This window comes from Amblyomma mixtum, chromosome 7 (assembly GCF_055824585.1).
Source record: "Amblyomma mixtum isolate Tamu chromosome 7, ASM5582458v1, whole genome shotgun sequence".
In the NCBI taxonomy this organism is placed as follows: Eukaryota; Metazoa; Arthropoda; class Arachnida; order Ixodida; family Ixodidae; genus Amblyomma; species Amblyomma mixtum.
In genome coordinates this window covers 93,760,148-93,783,594 of record NC_143018.1, presented here as the reverse complement: position 1 = coordinate 93,783,594, position 23,447 = coordinate 93,760,148, and the positions used below count along the sequence as shown (strand labels likewise).

The following is a 23,447-nucleotide window of genomic DNA, read 5'->3' as shown; positions in this document are numbered from 1 at the left end:
CTAGCTTCTCATACTAGGTGAAATACAAAGGCATACCTATCACAGTGCAGTGAGTGCAGAAATAGTTGCGTTAGATGAGACCACCGGGGGAAATAACGCAGCTAAGCGCACTGGAGGGACGAGTTTATAATTAGAAATTAAAATTAAGCAAGAAAGTAGTCTGACTTAGTTTTAATGTTCACGCAGTGGGCACGATTTTCGAAAAATAAAGAGGCGGATAATTTTCATTAACTCAACAACAGATGGTAGCATGTTATTTTCTTTTTATAAATTTTTTTTTATAACTGTTCCTACTCCAGTGTAAGCAGCAGATCATCACCCAAGCGCCACGTTCTTTTGGCCAGATATTTCAATATTACCTCGTGCAGTGCAGATAGAAGAGCCCTGACACGTTGTCGCAACATGTAAATTACAAAAAAAAAACTTAACTGCCACGCAGCTTAAGCATGCAACCATGAATTGAAGGGTGTGCTTTGTACTTCCCAGCCCAACACGAACAATGAACACCTTAATCGCCCGCTGGGCTTCTACGCAGCAAGTAAATTCACCTTTTTCTTGTTCCGAAACCTTTCACCTTTTTCTTGTTTTTCTTGTTGTTCCGAAAACAATTTCCGGCACTTCTACGTGTATCTAACGCCGAAATGCTCCAACCGCGATTTCTTAATCGCAGCAACTCTGTGAACCCTGTGCAGGCACTTGCGGAAGAAGACGACTTCAAGAACAGCCTCTTGGTCTTAAACCTTCTGATTTTCTGTGCCACAGCTGGGAACATGGTGCTGTGCGCGCTGCGGGACACCATCGTCTTCGATCGCCAATCATGCAAGGTAGGGCACGGTTCCAGAGTTGATACTCTTGGAAACGTTCCTACCTGTGTCTATAGCAGAAATGAACTATACTAACCAAGGCTGACGTGATGTCGATGTAATAAGAAAATATGACATTGTAGTCGACAAGGCATTCTTTTACACCTGACGCAAGTTGACTCCAATGCCTCCGACGACTGAAAGCCGTCGCAAACTGAAAAGCTGTCTAGCCGCCTATGCTAGCTGTTAAATGCGGTTTAGGAATGTCACCGCAAGTTCTGTTCGGTTTTTGTCGAGCGCAGATGCGTTTATGGACTAACTGTACGTCCACTCCGTCTCAACAGCCTTAAGACAAAGAATTTGCAACCTTCTTTTACTGCAGTTCAAGCGTTCAGGGGAAGAAGAGTCGTGGTCTCCGTTGGGCCTGTTCGCGTGTGCACCGATACACGGGTGAGATGCACAGTCAAATTTTTCTTTACTTTTACCCGTGGTTGTTTACGGATGGAAGCACATTCGCTGTTACTTCGTTCTGTTTCGCCTACCTTGATATTGTTTCTCCGATATTCACCATTTCGTTCCAAAAGCAAAAGCTAACAAGTTTTAAGAAAATCACACCATTTTTTTATTGGGGTTTAACGTCCCAAAGTGACTCAGGCTATGAGAGACACCGTAGTGAAGGGCGCCGGAAATTTCGATCACCTGGGGTTCTTTAACGTGCACTGACATCGCACAGTACACGGGCCTCTAGAATTCTATCTCCACCGAAATTAGACCGGCGCGGCCAGGATCGAACCCCTGTCTTTCGGGTCAGCAGTCGAGCGCCATAACCACTGAGCAGGAACGAATTTTGATTTGTTCCTGCTATGAGTAAACAAGGAGTGGTGCCTTGCACATCACAATCAAAAATCAGGAAAAGTCATCACTGTGCTTATTGACGTCGCGGCAAGTCAACGCTTTATCAGTGGGCAGCGCCTTAAGTTTTATAATTGAGTTGTTTTTAAATAGGTGTTCATCCAGTGTAGGACAATTCTAGGTGTACACTTGACTGAAACAAAGAAAGCGCAAGAGTGTTTAACATGGCAACTGCTACTTTTCAGGAACCTGAAGAACATCATCAGCAATTCCAAGACTGAAGTCCGCCGTTTCGTAAAGCCAAGCCTCCACAGTCTTTGCTCAAGAACCGTCGTGAAGCTATACGCTAGAGTTAAAAAAGGGTAAGTTAACTTTCCCATCAAGGCTTGCAGTGCGCATGCTATATATTTTACGATCAGCAGCGTCGTGAAGAAAAGAAGTGCGTTGATTTTCCGGCTCCGTTAAAACTCCTAAATCCCATCATTCTTGAAGTTACAAATGCAACGCATCGATCAAAAATTGAATCCATTTCATAACGAACACCATGGGCAATGAGGCGCATGGTACTGTAGGGATGCACGCTGATGTAGATTTGTTGCAGTAGTTTAGCTTAGATCAAAAGGTCAGCACATCACTTGTTTTCCATCTCGCATTCATCGAAGTGCGGATGATGGGGCCACGAGTGACCACGTGACATTGTGCTCTGTTATATGTTCATTCGAGAGCACAGCGCCACGCGGCGCGGTGAAGATGGCGCTAGTGGGCTTTTCCTACATACTTACTTGGCATGGTTCAGGTGAAGCTTACCGCTCCTGTTTTCTTCTGGCCTAAGCACAGCAGAACTAAAGCTGGCTGCTGTTATAGCGAAGTGAATTCCTGCGTCTTTTTTTTCCCTCTGTGTAGTGTAACCCTTAGTACATCCACGCCGACAATTAAGGATCTTTGGAGGGACCATCCTGAGGAGAGGTATAGGCCCCTGCCTTTCACAAGCAACGACGTTCAAACAAACATTGAAGCTGAGGTCGATAATAATGACAGCTTGTGCCTGCAGTGAACGTCCCACCCAAGCTCCTCTCTATCACCGCATTGTAGATTCCAAACCAATCGCGGATAAGTTCAAGACCCAGAGCTTTTCTGGAAAAACTGTGGATCCTGGTACCACTACCTTCATGGATGTTCTTCGCTTGTGGAGTCGGCAAATGGCGAAAAAGTCGAGGTATATGACCGCAGGAAAATACGCATATTGACGCAAATGGACTTCTGCTCTTTTGTTATTTAGGAGCATTTTTCAGTCACTCCCTAGTGTAGGAACGTATCCAGCCGACTCGGAACGGAGTCTTTGTTGAAAGCTTTTCTAACGCCCTTCCACGTAACTAGCGACGCACACAGGAGGACGACTTGACGTACTTCCATACTTTAATAAATTGCGATCGTGAAGGACTAAGAAAACGTAAGGAAGACAGCCGACAGGCTCTTCCTAGTATTCCCTGGGAGAAATATCGTTATACATCAGACAAGGCGGTGGTGGTGATGGAAAACGTTTATTTGCTCTATTTTATAATATTTTTTTGCGGCTTCAGATGGAGTCTTCCATCTTATCATCAGGGTCGGTTCCCCTAGTCCAGGGCTCCGCTGAGGGTAGCTGCCCTGCGTGCACGCCTTACTAGTCCTTGTTAGACTTTCAGGATGTCGCTGGATAGCATCCTCTCCCATTGTTCCGCACTCGGGTTTTCAATTATCGGTAGCTTGTCTATTTTCTGGCATGCCCATGTGGTATGGTATAATGTTGGTTTGTCTCCACACCACGGGCACTCGCTCTTGTACTATGTGGGGTAGATTTTACTTCGGACGAGCATGCGGTAGCAAGTAAAAGCTTGCTGAATCGGCAAGTGCACCTGCTAATTTTTCGGTCATATGTCTGTAGAGCTGCTGAAAAAAAAAATGGATCTGAGCTGTTTCATTAGGTGGTTTGTTTTGAGCAATGGTTCAGCAGTTAAGTCTTGCTTAGTGAGAATATTGTGGGGAAAAGAAATGGTATGTTTATGTTCCCACGTTATTAAAGAATAAAATTATCTTCGCTCCTTGCGTTGTAGGGGATTGTGACACGTAACTTTGTGAAAATCTCAAAAAGAGAGGTAGACCGCCGATGCGTACTAAACCAACGGCATATTGTTTGCCGTCGCTAGGCGCAGCTCAGGGTACTTTTTATCCATCCCGCCTAACTAGTAATTAGCAAATATTAATCACGCAACTTTTAAAAATTTGCTACAAGCCTAATCGCTTTTAGGTGAGTTAACGAGGGGTCTGAGAAACAGATGATTTAGGGCTTTGAAAAAACGTACCTCCTGCGCAGCCCATTTTTCTGTCATTTCAAGGAAGTCCGGGACTGCCACCCCTCCACTACAGCACCTCTTCCTTCCTGTCTTTCAGTCCCTCCTTTATCCCTTCCCTTACGGCGTAGTTGAGGGGTCCCAACAAGATATGTGAGACAGATGCTGCGCCATTTCCTTTCCAAAAAGCCAAGAACCAGACAAAAACGCACGACGTCCGGAAAATCTGTATTTAAAAAGACAAGCCCACGTGACGGCGGTCTTCCCTGCTGTAATGCGGCACTCTCAACCTTATTTTGAACGAACGAATGCTGCGCGCTGAGAGACTCGAACTGAGCGGCCGCCGCTCCCTTCGACGGATTTCATGCATATGTTGTTGTTGTCGTTAGTGCTATTTATTAAAAAAATAACAATAGAAGGAAAAGATGTTGCTAGCCGCCGCATCTGCCATCGATACCTCAAGCACCTGTATTGTCTAGTGTAAGAAAAAGACAGGGAGAAGACCGGGAGAAAGAAAGAAATGTGGAGCAATAGATAGTAAGAAAGTGAGAAGTATGGCAGCAGTGTATATGTACAAATACAGAATTTGCGGTGCCGCATTTTTTTTAACACCTCCGCTCAAATAGTGTGAAGCGTCCTGAATGTTTCCTTAGTCCCATCTGTTCCAGCTGTTTTGAGAAGGACTGTGGCTATACTGTATTTCGGACCAAACGCAGAATACCCTCTAGAAGCAAGCGTCGCCTCATGTTCGCCCTTTGGTGCATCGTTTGGCCGGAGCTCATGTGGATCATGGCTTCCGGCTTCGCCTACTACCTCGTCATCATCGGCAGGGCTCTGGTGTTGGAGTGAGTACGACTGCAATGCGCCATTGAGAGCAGCCGACAGATCTGGCATTTAGGAACGCATGAAGAAGGGAATCTTTAGCGTCACAAGAGAAGGAGGAAAGTTGTCAGCTTTGTCTTGCAACGTGCTTTTTAATTAGCGCGGCTTATATTAATTTGCCGAGACAGGTTGGTCGCGGATGCAAGCAGCACTAGTCTAGTTGGAGATGAGTAGGAAAGTCCTTTAGACTCTCCCACTCATCTCGATGTACACTACTGGCGTGCTCCTACGCATAACACTTATAAAACGCCAGATGAACACGAGGCAGGATGGAGAGAAGTCTTAGACTTCTGGCCAAGAGTACAAAACGAAGATCGTGCCTTTTATTATTCAATAAGTATATCTGCCCTGTTCTCTCTCTCTCTCAGCCATGGATCCCTACTGGTCCACAGGATTCATGAATGCACGCAAAATTACAGTAGGATCGAGGTCATTCGGGGATAGTTTTCCCAGCGACGTGCAAAATGCAAGCTCTTTTGAAAGTCAGAATAACGTAACGGCACCCCTAGCAGAACTGTGATATAATAGGGATTAAAAAGCAAAGACACCACACGGAATATGCCGCATCGGAATATGATGCATCGGTGAGCACATTTGTAGTGCAGTTTTCTCTATGCTTTGTTCCGTTGCATATGGCTCAGCACACGTTGCTTTGAAAGGCTGCATGAACCACTATACAAAACTTGTTTCAGTTCTGACTAAGCTACGCTTAGTGCACACGGACATATCAGGGACGAACTAGCGCGGCATCTGTGCCTATGTTACCACGGAACCTTTGGCACACCGGCTGTGCATTGGATATGACAGCGAGCTTTAAAAGCAGAAGTGCTTTTAACCACTCTATGGAAGCATTATCTACGTGTGCGCGGGTTAATTGCTCAGAAATATACTTCGCCAGTTTTCCCTTGTGCGCGATGCATAAGAGATCGCCATGGCACCATTCGTAACTGAAATTTCCGACGAAATATTTAGTGCAGTAATGGTGCTGATATCAAAAGTAGTACGATAGAGAAGTGATTAGGACGGAAGAATAGACATGGACTAAGTAAGACATGCGAGCGAGTGCCGGTGTGATGCCGACTACGCGCTCCATCGGCACGCGGGAACTGAAACAATAGCGTTGTGCCTACAGACGCTATCAATGAGAAGGAGCAATATACAGTGCGTTTTGTAGATATAGCACACAAGAAACAAGCGGATAGTGCTGGTTACATAAAGAGTTGCGACGTCGAAACGCAGCGAAGTACTTAAACGGCTTGAACAGGGTAGACTACGGGCAAACATATCGTACTATCGTACAGTACGCAGCTCGAGGATGGTGGCCCATTGCATTATTAGAATTGTCACGTATCGCAGCACATAACATTGAAGCTACTCTGGCTCGACATGTGTCCCGTTTAAAATAAGTTTAGTTCAACGCAGCAAACGCAATGTTCTTGGCACCTTAACTTTTTTAATTGTGCTATCGCATTATCGCCACCGGTACGGGCCTTAATCACGTTTCGTTCAGAAATAATGCCGAAACTTGAGCTGCTTGGTACAGAATCCTGAAAAAAGCTGCTCTGAAAGACGGAGGTAGAAACGCCAGACATCTCACGACACCAGTTGCGAATCAGCGCTTATGGTGTCTGTTCTTTCTGCGTCCGTCTTCTTCTTGCGCTGGTCTTTTTTGCAACAGACATTATGTTCAACGCGCTCTGCGAGTTGTTTTGCGTGCGTTCACAAAACACCAGCAGGATATTGATAAAGTATCCCTATCTTGCACGACAACGTATTGCGCGGCAACATCTACGCGATGTTTGGGACTGTTGTTGGTGACAACCAATTCAGCTACAGAGGAGATTGCATTTGGGTGTAGAGAGATGATGGCGGAAAGCCCTGGGCGTCGCAAGCGGAGTACAATGCTGGCACAGATGCAATTGTTTGAAGAACGGAGAAGGCATTTACTTGATGGAAATGGCAGCCGTTCAGTGTTATACACGTGGATGCTTTGCCTCCGTTGTGCATTTAGAACAGACTCTTTCCAAGGCACCTCTCTCTTAAGGTGCCCTAGCGGCCTCTATAATTAGGGGGAGTTTAGTGGGTTCGGCGGCAGGACCACAACGCTATGCGACAGCTCCATAGTTTGGAAAGAGTGAAACACAGAAAGGGAAGTGGTTAAGCATGGACGGAGAGAATTCACAACACGATGAGCACCACAGGCAGTGCCAACACCTGACACACAACATAGACACACATCGTCCTGAAACGCATCGAGAACGGGCCTTTATACCGAATTCAATCGAAAACTGGACAGCCGGTTCTGCTATGCGCTAGTTCAGACTAATTTCCGCCGTGACGCCCACAATATTATCAGCGTAAAGGCAGTGACTTGGGGCATCCCTGAAGAGAAAAGTATACAACAGCTGTATCTTACCGGTACTCACCTATGGGGCAGAAACGTGGAGGCTAACAAAGTGGGTTTAGCTTAAGTTAAGGACAACGCAGCGAGCTATGGAAAGGAAAATGATAGGTGTAACGATGATAGATCGGAAGAGGGCGGAGTGGGTGAGGGAACAAACGCGGTAGTTAATGACATCCTAGTTGAAATCGAGAGGAAGAAATGGGCTTGCGCAGCGCATGTAATGCGAACGCAAGATAACTGCTGGTCCTTAGGGGTAACGGAGTGGATTCCAAGAGAAGGCGAACGTAGCAGGGGGCGGCAGAAAGTTAGGTGGGCGGAGGGTATTAAGAAGTTTGCGGGGCTACGGTGGCCGCAACTGGCAAAGGACAGGGCTAATTGGAGAGACATGGGAGAGGCCTTTGCCCTTTAGTGGGCGTAGTCAGGCTGATGATGAAAGGCAGTGGGGATGTAAGTGAGCGACAGTCCCTTCATGTGCTCTCTCTTGCCCGCATATCGAAAAAAACATGCAAAAGATATCAAGAATTTTTTGGCTCAGTGCAGTAATGGCAGAAGGGCTCCTTCCACAGCGATTGCTCTCCAGGTAGCTAAGCTAAGTTCTGAGGGGCGGACAGTAGCTTGAGTTGGCAGCATCCGACCAGACAAGGAAGCCAAAACCGCAAACCCTCAGCGGGCCTGTAAATGCGATCCTGTCAACGGCTGTTTTGATTCCGATGTAGTTAAGTGACGATCGGTACGAAATCTGACAACAATCCCAGCTTTTGCTGACAACGCCCACCTTGCTAAGTAGAACGTTCAGTTGGGCAAGTTGGTAAATATGAATCTTTAGTAAAACAGTGCGAAGAACGTCGGACAAGAACAAGAAGGACACGGCACAGCGCTCGTCCCGTGTCCTTCGTGTTCTTGTCAGACGTTGTTCGCGCTGTTTTACTAAAAAAGCCCATCTTGCTACCCGCTGCGGAGTTGGATGCAGCTTCATTCAGTACCGTGAAGTGATGGCTAGTAAACACCTATTGTTCTTTCGACAGAACGCACGCGAAGACGTCTAAGAGTTCAGTTCCGGACACATGGCGTCTGTATTGAAAAAGAACAGCGCTCTGTCCATGTCTTCGAATTCATACATGCCAGTGCTTATTTCCGGCGAAGAAACTTGGGGCTGATGGCGTAACCCATCGATACAGATGATGCTCCTTATAACACAGACTTCAGTTGCACGTAACTTGAGTGTGCTTCACCTTTTCGCAGGACGCTAATAGCGGGAGCAACTTACACGTCGTGCATGGTGCTCCTCTTCGCAATTACGTGTATCGCCGAGGGAGCCTTAACCTGTTATTCGAACCATCTGGGCCTGCGGTTCGCAGAACGAGTCCAGGTGTTGACGCAAGGTGCCATTCTAAGAAAGGTAGAGTGCGACAACAACCAAAATTACGCCCGCGAAATTATCTCCTTAACTCCTTCACTCCTTCAACTTAACTCCTTCATAGCCAGGCACTGAAATTACGAAAGAGGTACATTGTATGTATACAGTAACATACGTGATCACGCCACGAAATTAAACTCTCCAACGGCTGGTAATGCCGACAGTTTATCCGAACCAATGTTGCTAGCATTGACAGAAATTCGGGACAGTGCCCAACCAGTGACCTAGAGCGCATCAATGGCAGCCACACGGCCATTATCTTTCTGCGTCACGGATGATGTCAGCGCGGTACTTTTGAACGTTGAAAGCCACGCGTTGGTAGCCAGGGAACCTAGAAGCACCTGTTCCGAATTCCTGGTAATGTTTCGTGTTTAGTCGTCGTCAGAACAGCACATTTGCCTCCGCTATTACTCTATAATGAAGACAGGGAGCATTTTAGATTGGAAATCACAATCCACAAATCAGTAAATAGCGAAGAAGGTAAAGAAAAACACAGCAGCCTTTAAATGGTGAACTTTTGCGGTCTTCTTGATCGACATTCCTCAGCCCAATGAGCGGCTGTATAATCAAGATGATTTTTCTCTAACAAAAGCCACTACGCTGCTCACTTGTGCAGAACACTTGAAAAGAAAGTTATGTTCATTGCCATTTTTTACTGCAGCTTAGCTTTTATTAGCATTCTCGGAATCTTTCAAGGAAGACGGGGGATAGCATGTATATTCGGACTACATGCCACCGGATGCCGGCATAGGCGCTCAGAAATTCGCAACACAATGAGTAGAGTATTCAGCCTTGGACAGTCTGGTCTTAATTTGAAAGAAGTCAAGTGTGGAGTCTGTAGGTACACCAGCGCAAAATGAGCAACGCCGGGTGGAAACTCTAAATCACTAGCAAACACTTCAACAAGAAGCCCCGTCCTCGACTGGGCGCGTCCTTTTCTTGAAAAATTTGCCAGCGGATAAAAGTTTACCCCTCCGCCCCCATTGTTCATTTTGTGCCGTCAAGCATTCAATCTTCCCTGGCCTCTCCCTAACGTAGGTGAGATCAATGTTACCCCATCGTGCATGGCGTTCGCATGCTATAGTTCTTTTAGGGGATTAAATCACAGAGACTGCTCCCCATCTCGCGTACGATTGCGCGCTGTCGCGTGCAGGTGCTCAACTACTCTCCCATCGCGCGGGCATCCATCTCTTCGGGATACGTGGTGTCCGTGATGGGGGTCGACTGCTCTCAGATCGCCTTCAGCGCTCAGCTGTTGCTCTCGCCGCTGTCCGGGATGTTAAGTATGCCCCTCGTCATCTACATGCTCACTGTTCGTGTGGGTGTCGGTCCGGGACTGTCTTGCGCATCGGTGCTCGTGGCTGCACTCCTCGGCTTCTGGATCTTCGTCGCAGTTTTCTACACCTTCCAGGTAAACGCCTCCTCCTGACTGGAGGAATCGATTCTCGATACCGGGCGGGTAATAAAAATGCTCGCTCACCCAGCGAGAGTTGATAATGATCAAAGATGTCAACTGCAGTCCTGGAACATCCTTAATATAACCTCGGACTGCATGCGCCAGAAAATATGACTGCTGTGCCAACTCGCAATAGTCTTTGGAATAACGGAGGGCTTAATAAGAAAGGAATGACATTTCGCACCCCATAAAAGCCCAATTAATAACACCCTTTCCACAGGAAGAATTGTGGACACGTCGTAGTCATAGTGATACTCTAACTTCAGGTCATTTATTTCACGCTCAAGTGTTTTTACAGCTTGCCGTCGAGCCTCGCGACTTTTTACCAAGTTTCTCTGTTTCGACAAGACGCAATTTCGAGGACATCAATTTTTTCACTGCGCTTACACCAAATCAAACGGCCGCATATGTTTTCTGAGCGTGGGAGCAATTCGTTCTGTTTAGCAACGAGATAGCCTAATGTCCAAGAGTAGCGTAAAAAGTGCACTGTCTTCGGTAGCTGGGAGGGCATGGGGAGTAGAGAATAGAACCTTTTCTTTATGCGAGAGTTATCGTGTTCATTTTGGGGCGTTAGGGTTAACCGAATGCGCTTGGAACTCGCATTTGGTCATAATAACTGCGAAGCTTGATAAAAATATTATCATTATCCGCGAAAAAACCTTCATTACGGCGTATACGCTCCCTATATGTCCGAGAAGTGTAAGCCAGTTCTCTGAGCGCAGCTTCGCAGTTACTATAGTACCACAAAGATGTGAACGTTCATTAGCACTTTACCTTTCCTCCCCTTCCCTTTCCCCTGTGCGGAATAGCAGGCCAGGGCCATGTTAGCACCGGCCGACATCTCCATCTTTCCCCCTGATTAAAACTCCTTTCTCTCTCTCTTGAGCGTTATCTGCTAGGTTCTTCCGTAATGCCAGTCAGTATTACGATTTTCGAAGCCACTGTTCCCCAAATGGGACACCCTTTCGGCTGAAGATTATCATTGAATAGCCCGCACATGCGGCATGCATACATGAGTGAAACAATATTTAGTTTTGCGTTAAACTTAAAGGTGGAATAAATTGCTAATGAGGGAGCAAATACGCATTTGATTAGAGCAAAGGACAACCAAGCCGCTACAGAGGGAGATGTACAGCTTTCCCAGAAACTTGACAATCCGAGAACAATTTGCCCTGGTCCAGAGATCAAACCCCGGACCGCCGCCTGTCCGGAGCAGTTGCAGTAGCTACCAATAGAAATATGCTACCCGCCCTGGTTTGGTACGCTCCCAGAGCGACTGGTCCAGACAGATACTCGTCGCGGACAAGCATTAGGTTCAATCCCCGGACAAGGGCGAGAAGGAGCAGTTAAATTTCTCCAGAGTTGATTAGCTGCAGCCGCGATCAATGCGACAAAGTGTCAAAAATCCTACTCCGCATAATATACGGTGCCTCGCATTGATTCGCCGTTTCACGATGCAGAAACGCAGCATAAAACTTCGTGACGAACGAATCAAGCGCATGATGGACCTGCTTAGCTCCATCCGGACTGTGAAGATGTACGCTTGGGAACAGAGCCATCTGGAGACGCTCAAGCGACTTAGGGAGCGGGAACTGACAGAAGTGCTCAAAATCAACGTCACGAACGGAGCCGTCGACGCCATCTACAGCGCCATCAGTTCTCTGGTGAGCCGCTCCTGCGGCCATGCTTTTACCGCAGGTGTTTGCTAGCGCCAAAGCGCCATAGGAGAATTTCTAAGACTTCTGTAGGATAATAAATTAGAATTTTATATAGCATGCTCCTAAAACAAGCCAATGGAAAATCTGTCCAATAATTGCACGGCTGGCACGACAGGCATGGAAGGACGTTTGGTGCCAAAAAAAACCTTTTCTCACAACTTTTATAGCATGTACTGCCATCTAATGAGTGTTACCAGATTTGTATTGTTGTCCTACTCTTGAGGACCTCTAAAAAAAGTGGCAGTCAGAAAGAGAACGTTTAACGGTGCCGGTAAAAAAGCAGGCGATTTATTATTATTCATTTCATTGGGTGGTAAACCCCTTTATACGCTTATTAGCACTAGTAACCGGGGAGGCAACATGCTTAAGCACATGTTTAAGCTGCCAAAATATAATTTTCTGCTATGCTTCGAAAATTTCAGAATTTTCAGAATGCTCAAAATTTCCTAGCGCTCACCCAAAATTTCGGAACACAACGTATCTTTCAGCCTTATTCTGCGACTGAAATTATCGTACCCTAAACGTTTCAAAACAACCGCTGACACAGTTTACGGCTCCACGCGTTAGGACGATATATTTATTACTCCTTCTTTCAAACATACGCGCGCGCAGCTTACCATGATCATGTACGGGACACTGGCCCTCTTCGATCCGACGCGACTCCTAACGGCTTCCGAGGCCTTCTCCAGCGTGTACCTCCTCTCCCTCATCGAAGGCTTCTGCGGCAGCCTAACCATAGCCATGCGATCTATGAATGGGGTGAGTTCCATATTCCATTTATGGAATAACTTCACACTGGCAATTATTTCTTGCAGGCCACTGAGCACGCAGTAAAGAATCATTTTAGCAGCCTCACACGAGATGTCTAGGCCATGACAATTTTCACTGATTTTAGCATAAATGTTCAAACATTACACCATGCTGTATACAATCCACTAGCACCATCATGTAGAAACGACCACTCTGGATTTAAGGAGCGCTATTGAATCACTTTCTTAAAGAAACCCTATTACTTTCACACTCATCGCCTGCAGCTCTACTAAGTAAAATCCTTTGGATGCAGCGAATATGTACAGGCAAACCGTTTTACGTTTCAAATCACTAAAGACCACAAGCGTAATGTCCGAAAATTGGTAAGGGTTGACGGTAACTTTATCATTCTGCACTTTAAACACCGATTCACTTTATGATCCTCCCCGTTCACGATGAATTAAACAAACGATATCAGACAACATGGCTAAAAGAACAATCCCCATTGCACGTCAATTGCGCCTGTGCCAAATAGCAAACTTTAGCTTCTAATCTGCAATGAATTCGACTCGAACATATGATTCCAGTCTGAACTAGCTTTTTTAGGTTGAAAGGGAGCTCCTTCTTTCCAACAATTTTCGCGATTTACGATCAGAAATTCCTAAGAAACAGCGAATTTCAAGCATGGAAGCACTCACGCAAGCGATATTAACATGCTACTTAAAATAGGGCCACGCCAATCCCGGCTTCCCAATTCAATATGGGGATATCTGAGCCATTTGGAGCCACAGGAGCGATACTACAGTTCGAAAGCCAGCATTTTCGTTCTGTGGATTAAGGCGCCGCACATTCTTGCTTCCAGACGTAGACTTCTGATGCAACCTTAAAATTCTGATGCAATACCACGAGCCCCTACAACAAGCTCATTTTAAAATGAGCCTTATAACGAACAACATCTGGTTCTATCCGTAACGAGAACGCTGTCATCGGGCAAGCTTAATTTAAAATCACCTGCGCACCCAGAATACCAGCTTCAGTGTATTAACGAGTGAGGTGATCTTTCAGAAACCGCCCACTTGAAACCAACGGGGAAATTAATGAGCAGTTACTGCTGTGTCAGCCGCCACGGTGGCTCAGTGGATATGGTGTTCGGCTGCTGACCCGAAAGACACGGGTTCGATTCCGGCCACGGCGATCGCATCTGGGTGAAGGCGAAATTCTAGAGGCCCATGTACTTTGCGATGTCAGGGCACGTTATAGAAGCCCAGGTGGTAGATATTTCCGGAGCCCTTCACTACGGCGTCTCTCATAGCCTGAGTTGCTTTGGGACGTTAAACCCTAATAAACCATAAGCCAAGTTGCTGCTGTGTGAGCATAAGGCTCTGATGATGTGTCTTAAGCAGTACTCATTCTCAGGCTGTGGTGCATGAAGCGGCACCATTCTGAGGCATTATTTTCATTCAAGTAGAGAATATGATTCATCTAACTCGTACGGTAAATATAGAGTTTAGCCGCAAGACTTACTCATTTCGGTGGCAAATATTTTTTTTTTCTTTTGGGTCGATCTCCAACAGTGAAGAGCTATAAAACTAGCTATATGCGAACATGCTTCTACAGCCATGAAAGAAAGTGGTTTCAAAAAACGACCACCTTCAGATTCCTTACTCAGTTTATGGTGAAGTTTCCTGTGTATGTTTGTTTTGTTCATCAGACAAGCATGGCACTGAGCCGAGTAGCCGGCCTCTGTACTGGTGAAGAAGCCACGGACGACCAGGCTCAGGATGCAGATTTCGCTCTCGAAAGAGGTATGTGCCGTTTAATGCACCCAATTTCACGGTCAAAGTTTTAGCAAGCACTTAAACAGCGGCCATCTTCTCAGAATAAATATATAACAATTTTTCAACGTAAAACTTTTTCTATGGAGTAAGAGAAAAAGAGTTAATTCCTTGGTGTGCCTTTCAAGGCGAATTACGTCATGCAAGACGGATTATTCTTGGTGCTGATGCATAGATTAGGCAGAATATTTGCACAGAATAGGGAAGTAAACAGTAAAAATAAACCTTAAAAACGATTCAGCAACGACTTGAATAAAAAAAACAGAGAATTAGCGAACAGCTGTCAAGGTTGTCGAAGCAACCAGTGAACTCGTTCTGGGGTTCGTTCACACCGCAACTGTCTATTTCACCTTAAGAAGCCTACCAGAATACAGACATATACAACTGCATATTCCCGGTCCACTCTATATGAAGCCGATAAGGCGGGTTGTCCGCAGCACGTGTCAAATCGCATGGACCTAGCCCTGCTGACTTATAAAAATAACAAGGCGACGGGAAGGAAGTTGTTGGCTTGCAACGTAGAATGCGAAATCACGCGGATACCCATGCCTCCCTTGTACGTTCTTCGCTACGCACGCTGTAAAGTTCGCTCAGAAAGCAAGGACCACCTACGACTGCCTACGACAATGCTCGAGGTTTTTCGGGAAATATGTAATTTTTTCCGGACGGCTCGCCGAAAATGATATGGGTGGACTCGAACAACATTACGGTCAGTTCATGTAAAATTCGCGCAGAGGACGGGCGTGGTTTATGATTCTTCCCGACGGTACCATGATAAACGCGCACGTAGTGAGCTTTAAACACTCTTTAACAACTTCAAAAACTCTTGCCGGACGAGACTGATGGCGTCGACGGACTCTGCCGCCTGACCACCCACCATGACACATTAGGGATAATAAATATCTGAGAAATATATGTAGCTTTTTTTGTCTAGCCTGTGACTGCTCACAGGTGGATGCGAATAAATATTTACTCACCTATTAACTTGAGAGATTCCGCTAAATTCACGTGCCTTGCCTGATTACCTCTGGAAGGATAGCATGTGCATAGTTAAGCATGCCATCCTTTGCAAGCGCAGCACTGCGACAGCGGTCGCTATAATTACCGGCGCAGCCTATCCTAATTAGTTACCTCTAATTAAACGGACCGTAAGGCTGTTCAGTATTATCTTCCATCTTGGAATACGCACTAAATTGCTCGTAGCATATGTGTAGACGCATGGCTTCACCATGGTCCGGTCGTTTATACGGATACTAAAATGACCGCCGACGACTGTTTCGCTCTATACCCGAATCAATGTAGCACTCTGTGAACTTTGCCCACAGCAAACCGACGGTTGCATTATCATGTGCCTTGTTAAAGGGAAGCCAACACAAAGTGGTCGGACGGGCACTCTTGATGTTGAGATTACTAGCTGCGTTTGCGTGGGCGTAGAAACGCTGCATTTTTCTAAAGAAACTTTGCTTGAGATAGATGGCGCTCCCCTTACAAGTCAACGATTGTTCTTTTAAGCCTGTAGACGCAATCCAACTGCTTTCCTTTTTTTTTTGATCAGTTGCTGCAGTTGTGGGATTTCTAATTGCTTCTAGGCCTGTGGCAGCCTTATGTTGCTGGAAAGAAAAATACAGACAATGAGGACTTCAACCCAGGTCTTGTGTAAACATTTTGCTGATCATATACAGCACTGAGATTGCAGCAAAGCTACATGTTTTGAATCCTTGATGCAGTCCGTTGCTAAAAAGAGTTTGCATCAACAGTCTCGCTGCTGTTTCGCTCTTAATCAGTTTCGCTCTTAATCATGCATTGTATGCTCTGCATGTTGCTTAAGAGTTTCGGAAAGTTGCCGGAGATACTCGACATAGAGATGGCTATCTAATTTATCGGATAACGAGAGTCATATTACAAGACATAAGCACTTTTTCGGCCTGTAGTGTTTGAGGTTCGGGCCAACTTCACAATGATAATTGCTCTAACTATAATGAACCAGCCATTTTGGATCTAAACGAAGTACGAACCTTCGACACTCTGAAAGTGCGGCTCCACTGGATCCTTAATTAACAACGGCAATTTTCTGTACAGGCGAAGTGTTCCTCAAGGACTGCACCTTCTCTAGGAGCAACCGGGATGACTGCCCGCCAGCTCTCGAAGGAATCAATCTGAGCGTTCCGCCGGGCTCTCTGGTGGCCATCGTGGGGTTCGTGGGCAGCGGCAAGTCCACCCTACTCTCTGCCATCTTGGGAGACCTGCACCGAGTGGAAGGCACTGTTCGCATCAGCGTGAGTGTGACTCACGGGCGATAAGCATACTTTAGGGCGGTAGGCATAATCTACGCCAAACAGGGGTGTTAGTTAGCGGTACCTGGAAGCAACATACAGCGCTTTTCTGGCGCAGTGACACTTCGTGCAGTTACTCCAACCGAGGTCGCGAGTTGCTAGCCCGGCCGTCTTCTTATTGATGTGAAGTGTAAATGTTGCATGAAACGGCAGAGTCAACTAGCAGGTCAGACTGGAAAATTGCCAGCTTATTATGGCCACAGCTGGCCTAGAAAATCAATGATTGACGACCACAAAGTGGGGGAAGCCTATGTTCTACAGCTGGCACCTGTTGATGGCGGTAAAAGGCGAACAGTCTAGTGTAGTGAAAATCAGGTGCGCTTTTAAGAACTCCGGGGGGCGGAATTCAATCTGGAAGTATTAACGCGCACCCCATAGCCTTCTTCTAGCGTTCACATGTAAAACAATATTTATGCTCTCCCGATCAGCGAAAAATCCGACGTCGTTGTCGGCGGCGCTGAAGTGAATGATAAATCCCCAGAGAAGCAGATGGCCCACGTGCCACCGAGTTCATGTGACCTTGTGAAATCATGACAACCCGCCCACCGTACTGAGAGCAAACCGCCTGCCGTGGCAAGCGGCGGATAAATTAATGAGTGTTGCGAGAGGTTCTTCGGGAAAAGAAACCTTGGTCTCACAAGCGCCACGAGTGGCTGTGTTTAAACACATACCTGCCTGGGCAGTGGCTCATCGCTTAACCGCGACATCACTGCTCCAGGAGTGGTATGAGGGCTCCCAGCGATCTATGAAGGTAAAGTAGAGAATGGCCAGTCTCGCATATATGGACATGTAGGCAGAACATAGGCGACAGAGGAGTATTTGCGCGGGAAAGATCTCAAATGTTATGGTGGAGAAAGAAAGAACAGTGGCTGTTTTTCGAAATGATAGAGGACCCCAGGCCGCTGCAGCGATCCCCCGTTAACTCTACTGTGTCATACTGTTAAGGTGGAGCTTAGATGTCCCTTCAAGTTTTTTCTCCTTATCCTACGGTGCTTGCAGCATGCTTCTCCCATTTCTATAAAGTATAACTTGTTTCTTCCTCAAAACAATGTTTAATGTGCGTATCGTAATAAAGAGTGGTCCCAAACCAGCAGGCAGTTGTTGTGTCGGAAGCCTCCGAATCAATTTCGTCCACCTGGGGTTCTTTAACTGCGCTGACATTGCACCGCACACGACGGTTTTGGAATTTCCCCTTCACTGTAACGCAGTCGCCGCAGCCTAGATTTGAGCCCGCTACCTGAAGCTCAGTAGTCGTACGTCGTAAACACACAGCCAACACGGCGAGTTCTTTCTGACATAAGGGCTCTGGCATGAACGGCTAAAACGGAAAGCCGGTATAATTATCGTGGTTAAGAAGGTTGTTGCTGATGTCACTGCGATAAAACATCTGCACGACGCGAGAATACCGCAGGCAAAATAATAAACACCGGAAAGAAACGGTAGTGGGAATGAAGAAGCCTTTTGAACGTTCAAACTTGAGATCCCGATGGAACACCAGTTTTATACGTACAGACTTACGATCTCTGCAGCATATCATAGGTCTTTAAGGTCACTGCCAGCGCAGCCACAGCCAGAAAGTTTTCTTTTCATAAAATGTCGGGTAACAGCCAGGTCACACTATACGCTTGTTGAGAATGGTTTTTCTGGCTTATGCTGTCAAGGAAAAAAAAAATATGCGAAGGCCAGATATTTTTGAAGAGTAAGTTTAACAAGGAACGACAAGATTATGAACACGTAAGCAGTAGAAGCGCAGCTTTATGCAAACGCAGAGCATACTTCCCTGAACATGGAGGAGAAGCTGAACGAAAGTCGCTATTTCCATGACGAAAGGTTAACGACAGTTTGTTCTTCACCGCGTCTCGCTGACTGTACACGATAACCGAAAGTTTTTGGCTGTTCCCTCCCCTTCGGCCTTGTTGAGAAGACACCCGCTCCATCACAGCTGACAACTGCTACTACCGGTGCCGCCCAATAGATGCCGTCAATAATGACTCTTATACAGCCGGCTGATGGCCGCTACAAAAGAATCGTTCAAATGCAGCCCACGTGACTACTGTATCAACGGACCGTCTGCAATTAGAGACAACTACAAAAGTATTAGCATATTCGTGTAAATCTTTATATAGCGAGGGAATAAACCACTGTTTTGGCAGAAATTCATATTTGAAATTGGCAAACGAGGTTTGTCCTGAGCCGAAGGAGGCTTCTTCCTGTGTTCAAACTTCGAGCAGTCAGGCTATGCCGCCTGAGTAGGCACACTACAGTTAACGAATAAGACTGAGCACAATACAGAGTGTTACTCCAGTTGGAAGAAACTTCAGACGCCTTAACTCTTTCCATACCGGGGCTAGTCAAGTCGTTCAATTTGAACGATGGCGCCAAATGCTTATTTTTCGCGATCCGCTCCGCTTCTGGACAAGTAATGCCTGCACTACGCAATCACTGCAGCTCACCACATCTCGTGTTAAACTGCAACACATTCTCGTGCTGCGCATTGACCATCGTCGCCTTCATCAGCTAATTCTAGTACCGAACTAACATCGCGGCTAGATCTGCCGACGACCCGGCAAAGCAATAACATGAGACAACCAGACTAAACACATGCTTTCGCACGTCTACTCGATTTAACTATGTTAAAACCCTACCACTTTTTTCTCCTGCCACTAGTCACCTTTTCTGGTGCGGCTTAACCATGCATATTTCTTCATCTCTTGGGATGTATTGAAAAAGCAGACGGCCACTAAGCTGACATTGGTGCTGCCATCGGCAGCGCTGCTACCGAAAAAAAACGATTGCTGCTGCCTGTGTTGTAAAACAGCAGTATGATCACATTGGCAATATTCTTAAAACAGACGTGGTGCTCGGATCAATAGTTTATCAAAACCTACGCTCCTCGGTTAGCGTCACGCTGGTTATTGCCACTGCCCGCCGCGTACCGTCGGTCATGTCATTGTTTACAAACGCCGACTGCCGCTGGAAAGCAACATTGTCATATAAGAAAAACGCATTTTCAATTGTTCTCCCTGGTTTCTGAGACCTACAGATGGTACTCTTTCTGAATTGCTTCCTGGTACTTCCGGTGTTCCTCAAGGTAGTGTGTTAGGACCTTTGCTGTTTATAATATATATAAATGATTTAATAGATATCATTCCTCCGTCTGTGTCAATGCCATTGTTCGCAGATGACTGCGTAGTATATAAAAAATAGCATCAATTGGAGATCATCAATTTCTTCAAGAAACTTTGCTCAAAATATGTCACTGGTGTGAAGAATGAAACATGGATTTACACATTTAAAAGAGAGTAATTCTCCGAGTTACGAGAAAAAAAAAGTGTTAGTAATTACCAATTGTCTTCACCACAGTCACATTAGTCACCACAGTCAAATTACATTACACACCACACAGTCACATTAAAAATCTTTACACACCACACAGTCACATTACATTACACACCACACAGTCACATTAGTCACATTGGTCACCACAGTCACAGTCTCACAATATAAATATCTAGAAATTACTCTTAAAAACCGATTAACCTGGGGAAGTCATATTTATGAGATCTGCTCAGCCGCTTTCTCTAAGCTTTGTTTCTTGTGACATAAATTAAAACATACACCTAGCAATATTAAACTTTTGTAAGCTTACAAAACTTCTGTCAGCTCTAAACTTGAATATTCTTCTGAAATTTGGGACCCGCACACCAAGAAAGATGTCTATCAACTAGAGCTCATCCTGAGGAAGGCAGTACGCTCCATTTTTCGTAAATATAGAAAATCTGACCCCCCCACCACAGGTCATGAAAGACAATAACATTTCGTTGCTTCGTACGCGCAAAAAACTTGACGGTATTTATTTCCTTCATAAAGTTATCGCAGGTAGGCTTATCATTTCTCCCCCTTCATTCCCCAGGCACTCCACGGCTCGAAAGATCCGCCATAGTAGGGAGCACTACTTACAGGCTTTTTTCGCTAAAACAAACGCCTTTAAGCACAGTTTCTTCCCTCAAACTACCGCAGATTAGAACGCACTCCCTGAATCGATTTTTAACTCTCCTAACGTGGAACAGGCGCTAAAAACTTTTTTGTTGCACTAAAAATGAATTAACTCTCCAATATTCAATTTTCAGCATGTATTTCTACTTGTCTTTGCCATGTTCATCTTTTAAGCTTTATTTTTGCTGCGTGTCACATAAAATGTTTTCACGTGGTGTTGTGATTTGTATTTTTCCGTGCCCTTCCTGCTTGGGCCTGCGGTGGCCTGCAGTATTTTGAAACAAATAAAATAAATAAATGTACGTTTATTTCGGCAAGGTGCTTTCGACTGCTGCCTAGAAAGTGCGGTCGATAAAAGTCTGAACGCAATCCCTTTATACCCTCAAGGAAAGGTACCCCGCCCTTTGAAACAATTCACCACTAGCGAATAGTACCAATCACTCCAAGAGTGCGCTCTGCTGAAGAGACTGCGAAATTCTAGAGGCCCGTGCACTGTGCGATGTCAGTGCACGTTAAAGAACCCCAGGTGGTCGAAATTTCCGGAGCCCTCCACTACGGCGCCCCTCATAGCCTCAGTCGCTTTGGGACGTTAAACCTCAATAGACCAATAGATAGAGATGCCTTCTAACTCTCAGGGTAGCATCGCCTACGTTCCTCAAGCGGCCACTGTGTTCAACGCTACGCTGCGGGACAACATCCTCTTTGGGAAGCAGTACGACCCGATCCTTTACAGAGACGTGCTTGAGGCATGCGAACTCATCAAGGACATCAGCACGTTTCCAGCCGGAGACCTGACCGAAATCGGCGAAAAAGTGAGTTGACGCTCAATAGTCACCTTATACTAAATAGACTCGAATGAAGCTGTGTCGCTTTCACGAACACTGAGAAAATATTGTCATGACCCTCTCAGTCGAACTTTCCTTTGGTTTTGGTAAGATTTAACGTCAGGGCAAAACCAGCCTTATTGAGAGAAAGGGCGCTAGGAATACTTTTGCCCGGGAGATGCCTCAGTTTTAAAAATAGGGGTGTTAAGTATACAGGGTGCTCCACCAAAGATTTTGCACATTTTTTTTTTAAAATAGGCTTTTTGGGTTAGAAGAACGCTTTTTTCGGCATCGCATTGTCAGCGATGTAGTACATCACGTTACAGCTAAGACGTGCTAACTGAAAGCCTGGTTGACTAATATTGAAAAGATAACTTTTAGCTATTACGGTTAGGCACCTTAATTATTAAGACGCGTGTTGCGCACCGCGAGTAATACCTATATTAGTTCAGAATTTCGAAAACGCGATTCCCCTCGGTGCTGTGACCCAACAATTTCGGCTATCTCGACAAGTCATATGCACTGAAGAGGTTGCTTTGCCTGCAAGCTTCGCCTGATGTAGGCAAAATTTGTTGGGCCACAGCGCGGAGGGTAACCCGCTTTCGAAATTCTAAAAACTGATATGGATGTTACGGTGGGCTACATGTAATTAAGGAGCCTAACAGCAACTGTCAAAAATTTAACTCTTCAGTACTAGTTAACTAGCCTGCTAGATAGCTCATAGCTGTATTCTGATGTACTACACCACTGAAAACACTATGACCAAAATAGCGATGTCCTAACTGAAAAGCTAATTTTTTTTTCAGTTGTGTAAAATCTTACGAAAAGCACCCGGTATGAACGTTTTTTTTTTTTTTCACTGCTAACACATCGCAACACGTTAGTAACATGCGCGCATGAGCATGTCCAGATTTGGCAGGAGCCGCAAGGACCGCAGTGATGGCTGGAATGACAAGGTCACGTGACACGTGCACCGCGGTGTCAAGTCTATGCATGGGCATGTGTGTGTCCGGTCCACACCCGCAATGTTTTTGAATAGCTCACGAGGTGATCAAGATTTCCTGATGAACAGCAGCGAGGACAGCCCCTTTCGTGAAACTCTTAAACTTATATATCAGTTTAAAGTGGGTATAAAAAATATATCATCCTAAAGACGCAACGTGAATATCTAAATATTCTGAAGATCCCAAATATCTAAGAACGCGACTATAGCTATAAAAGTCAAACGCTATTACAATATAGCTATTCAGCTTGCAGCAATAAGATTCACCTGTCTTCTGATGTCTGCCAACACTGGTACTAATATGCCGCAAACGCCATTTCCGCAACTGAAAATACATGGTATGCTAGCGCGAACAAGCGAATACACAAGTTCCTTCCGACTCTTAACCAGTTCAGGTTATCGAAGTGAAGGCTGTCGCAGTGACAGAGCCTTGCGAGTTTCTCCACCGTCAAGCGGCGCGCGCAACTGCGTAGTCACCTTGATCACCCCGCAGGGCTACAACCTGAGCGGCGGCCAGAAGCAGCGGGTGTCCCTTGCCCGGGCGGCGTACCACCAGAGCAGCATCTACGTCCTCGACGACCCGCTCAGCGCTCTCGACCCCCACGTCGGCTCCAAGGTCTTCAAGAAGCTGCTCGGAAAGAACGGCCTGCTGAGAGAGAAGGTACGTGGCATCTTTAGAGAAGGGGGTAGGTGGCCACATATTAGACACGAACGAATAACATGCACAACGATGCGTACCTAGCTAGTGTAGGCGACCTTTATTTCCCTGCATTACATGCGGTGGAAGGCCCTCATGTGTACCGATGTCCGTGTGACTCTAAGGCACGTTCAGGTCTATATACTT

General features: G+C 45.9%; 1 protein-coding gene across 1 annotated transcript in view; it reads left to right on the top strand.

Annotated features, from left to right (window-relative positions):
* Positions 1-23,447, top strand: part of LOC149336877 (ATP-binding cassette sub-family C member 1-like) — a 60,379-nt gene that overhangs the window by 14,079 nt on the left and 22,853 nt on the right. The window contains exons 4-15 of the mRNA XM_089554783.1: positions 693-824; positions 1,186-1,253; positions 1,901-2,017; positions 4,702-4,830; positions 8,514-8,670; positions 9,842-10,099; positions 11,605-11,808; positions 12,475-12,621; positions 14,324-14,417; positions 16,527-16,723; positions 21,412-21,588; positions 23,097-23,264. Of these exons, the coding sequence (XP_089410909.1) occupies positions 693-824; positions 1,186-1,253; positions 1,901-2,017; positions 4,702-4,830; positions 8,514-8,670; positions 9,842-10,099; positions 11,605-11,808; positions 12,475-12,621; positions 14,324-14,417; positions 16,527-16,723; positions 21,412-21,588; positions 23,097-23,264 (1,848 nt within the window). The remainder of the gene's footprint in view (positions 1-692; positions 825-1,185; positions 1,254-1,900; positions 2,018-4,701; positions 4,831-8,513; positions 8,671-9,841; positions 10,100-11,604; positions 11,809-12,474; positions 12,622-14,323; positions 14,418-16,526; positions 16,724-21,411; positions 21,589-23,096; positions 23,265-23,447) is intronic.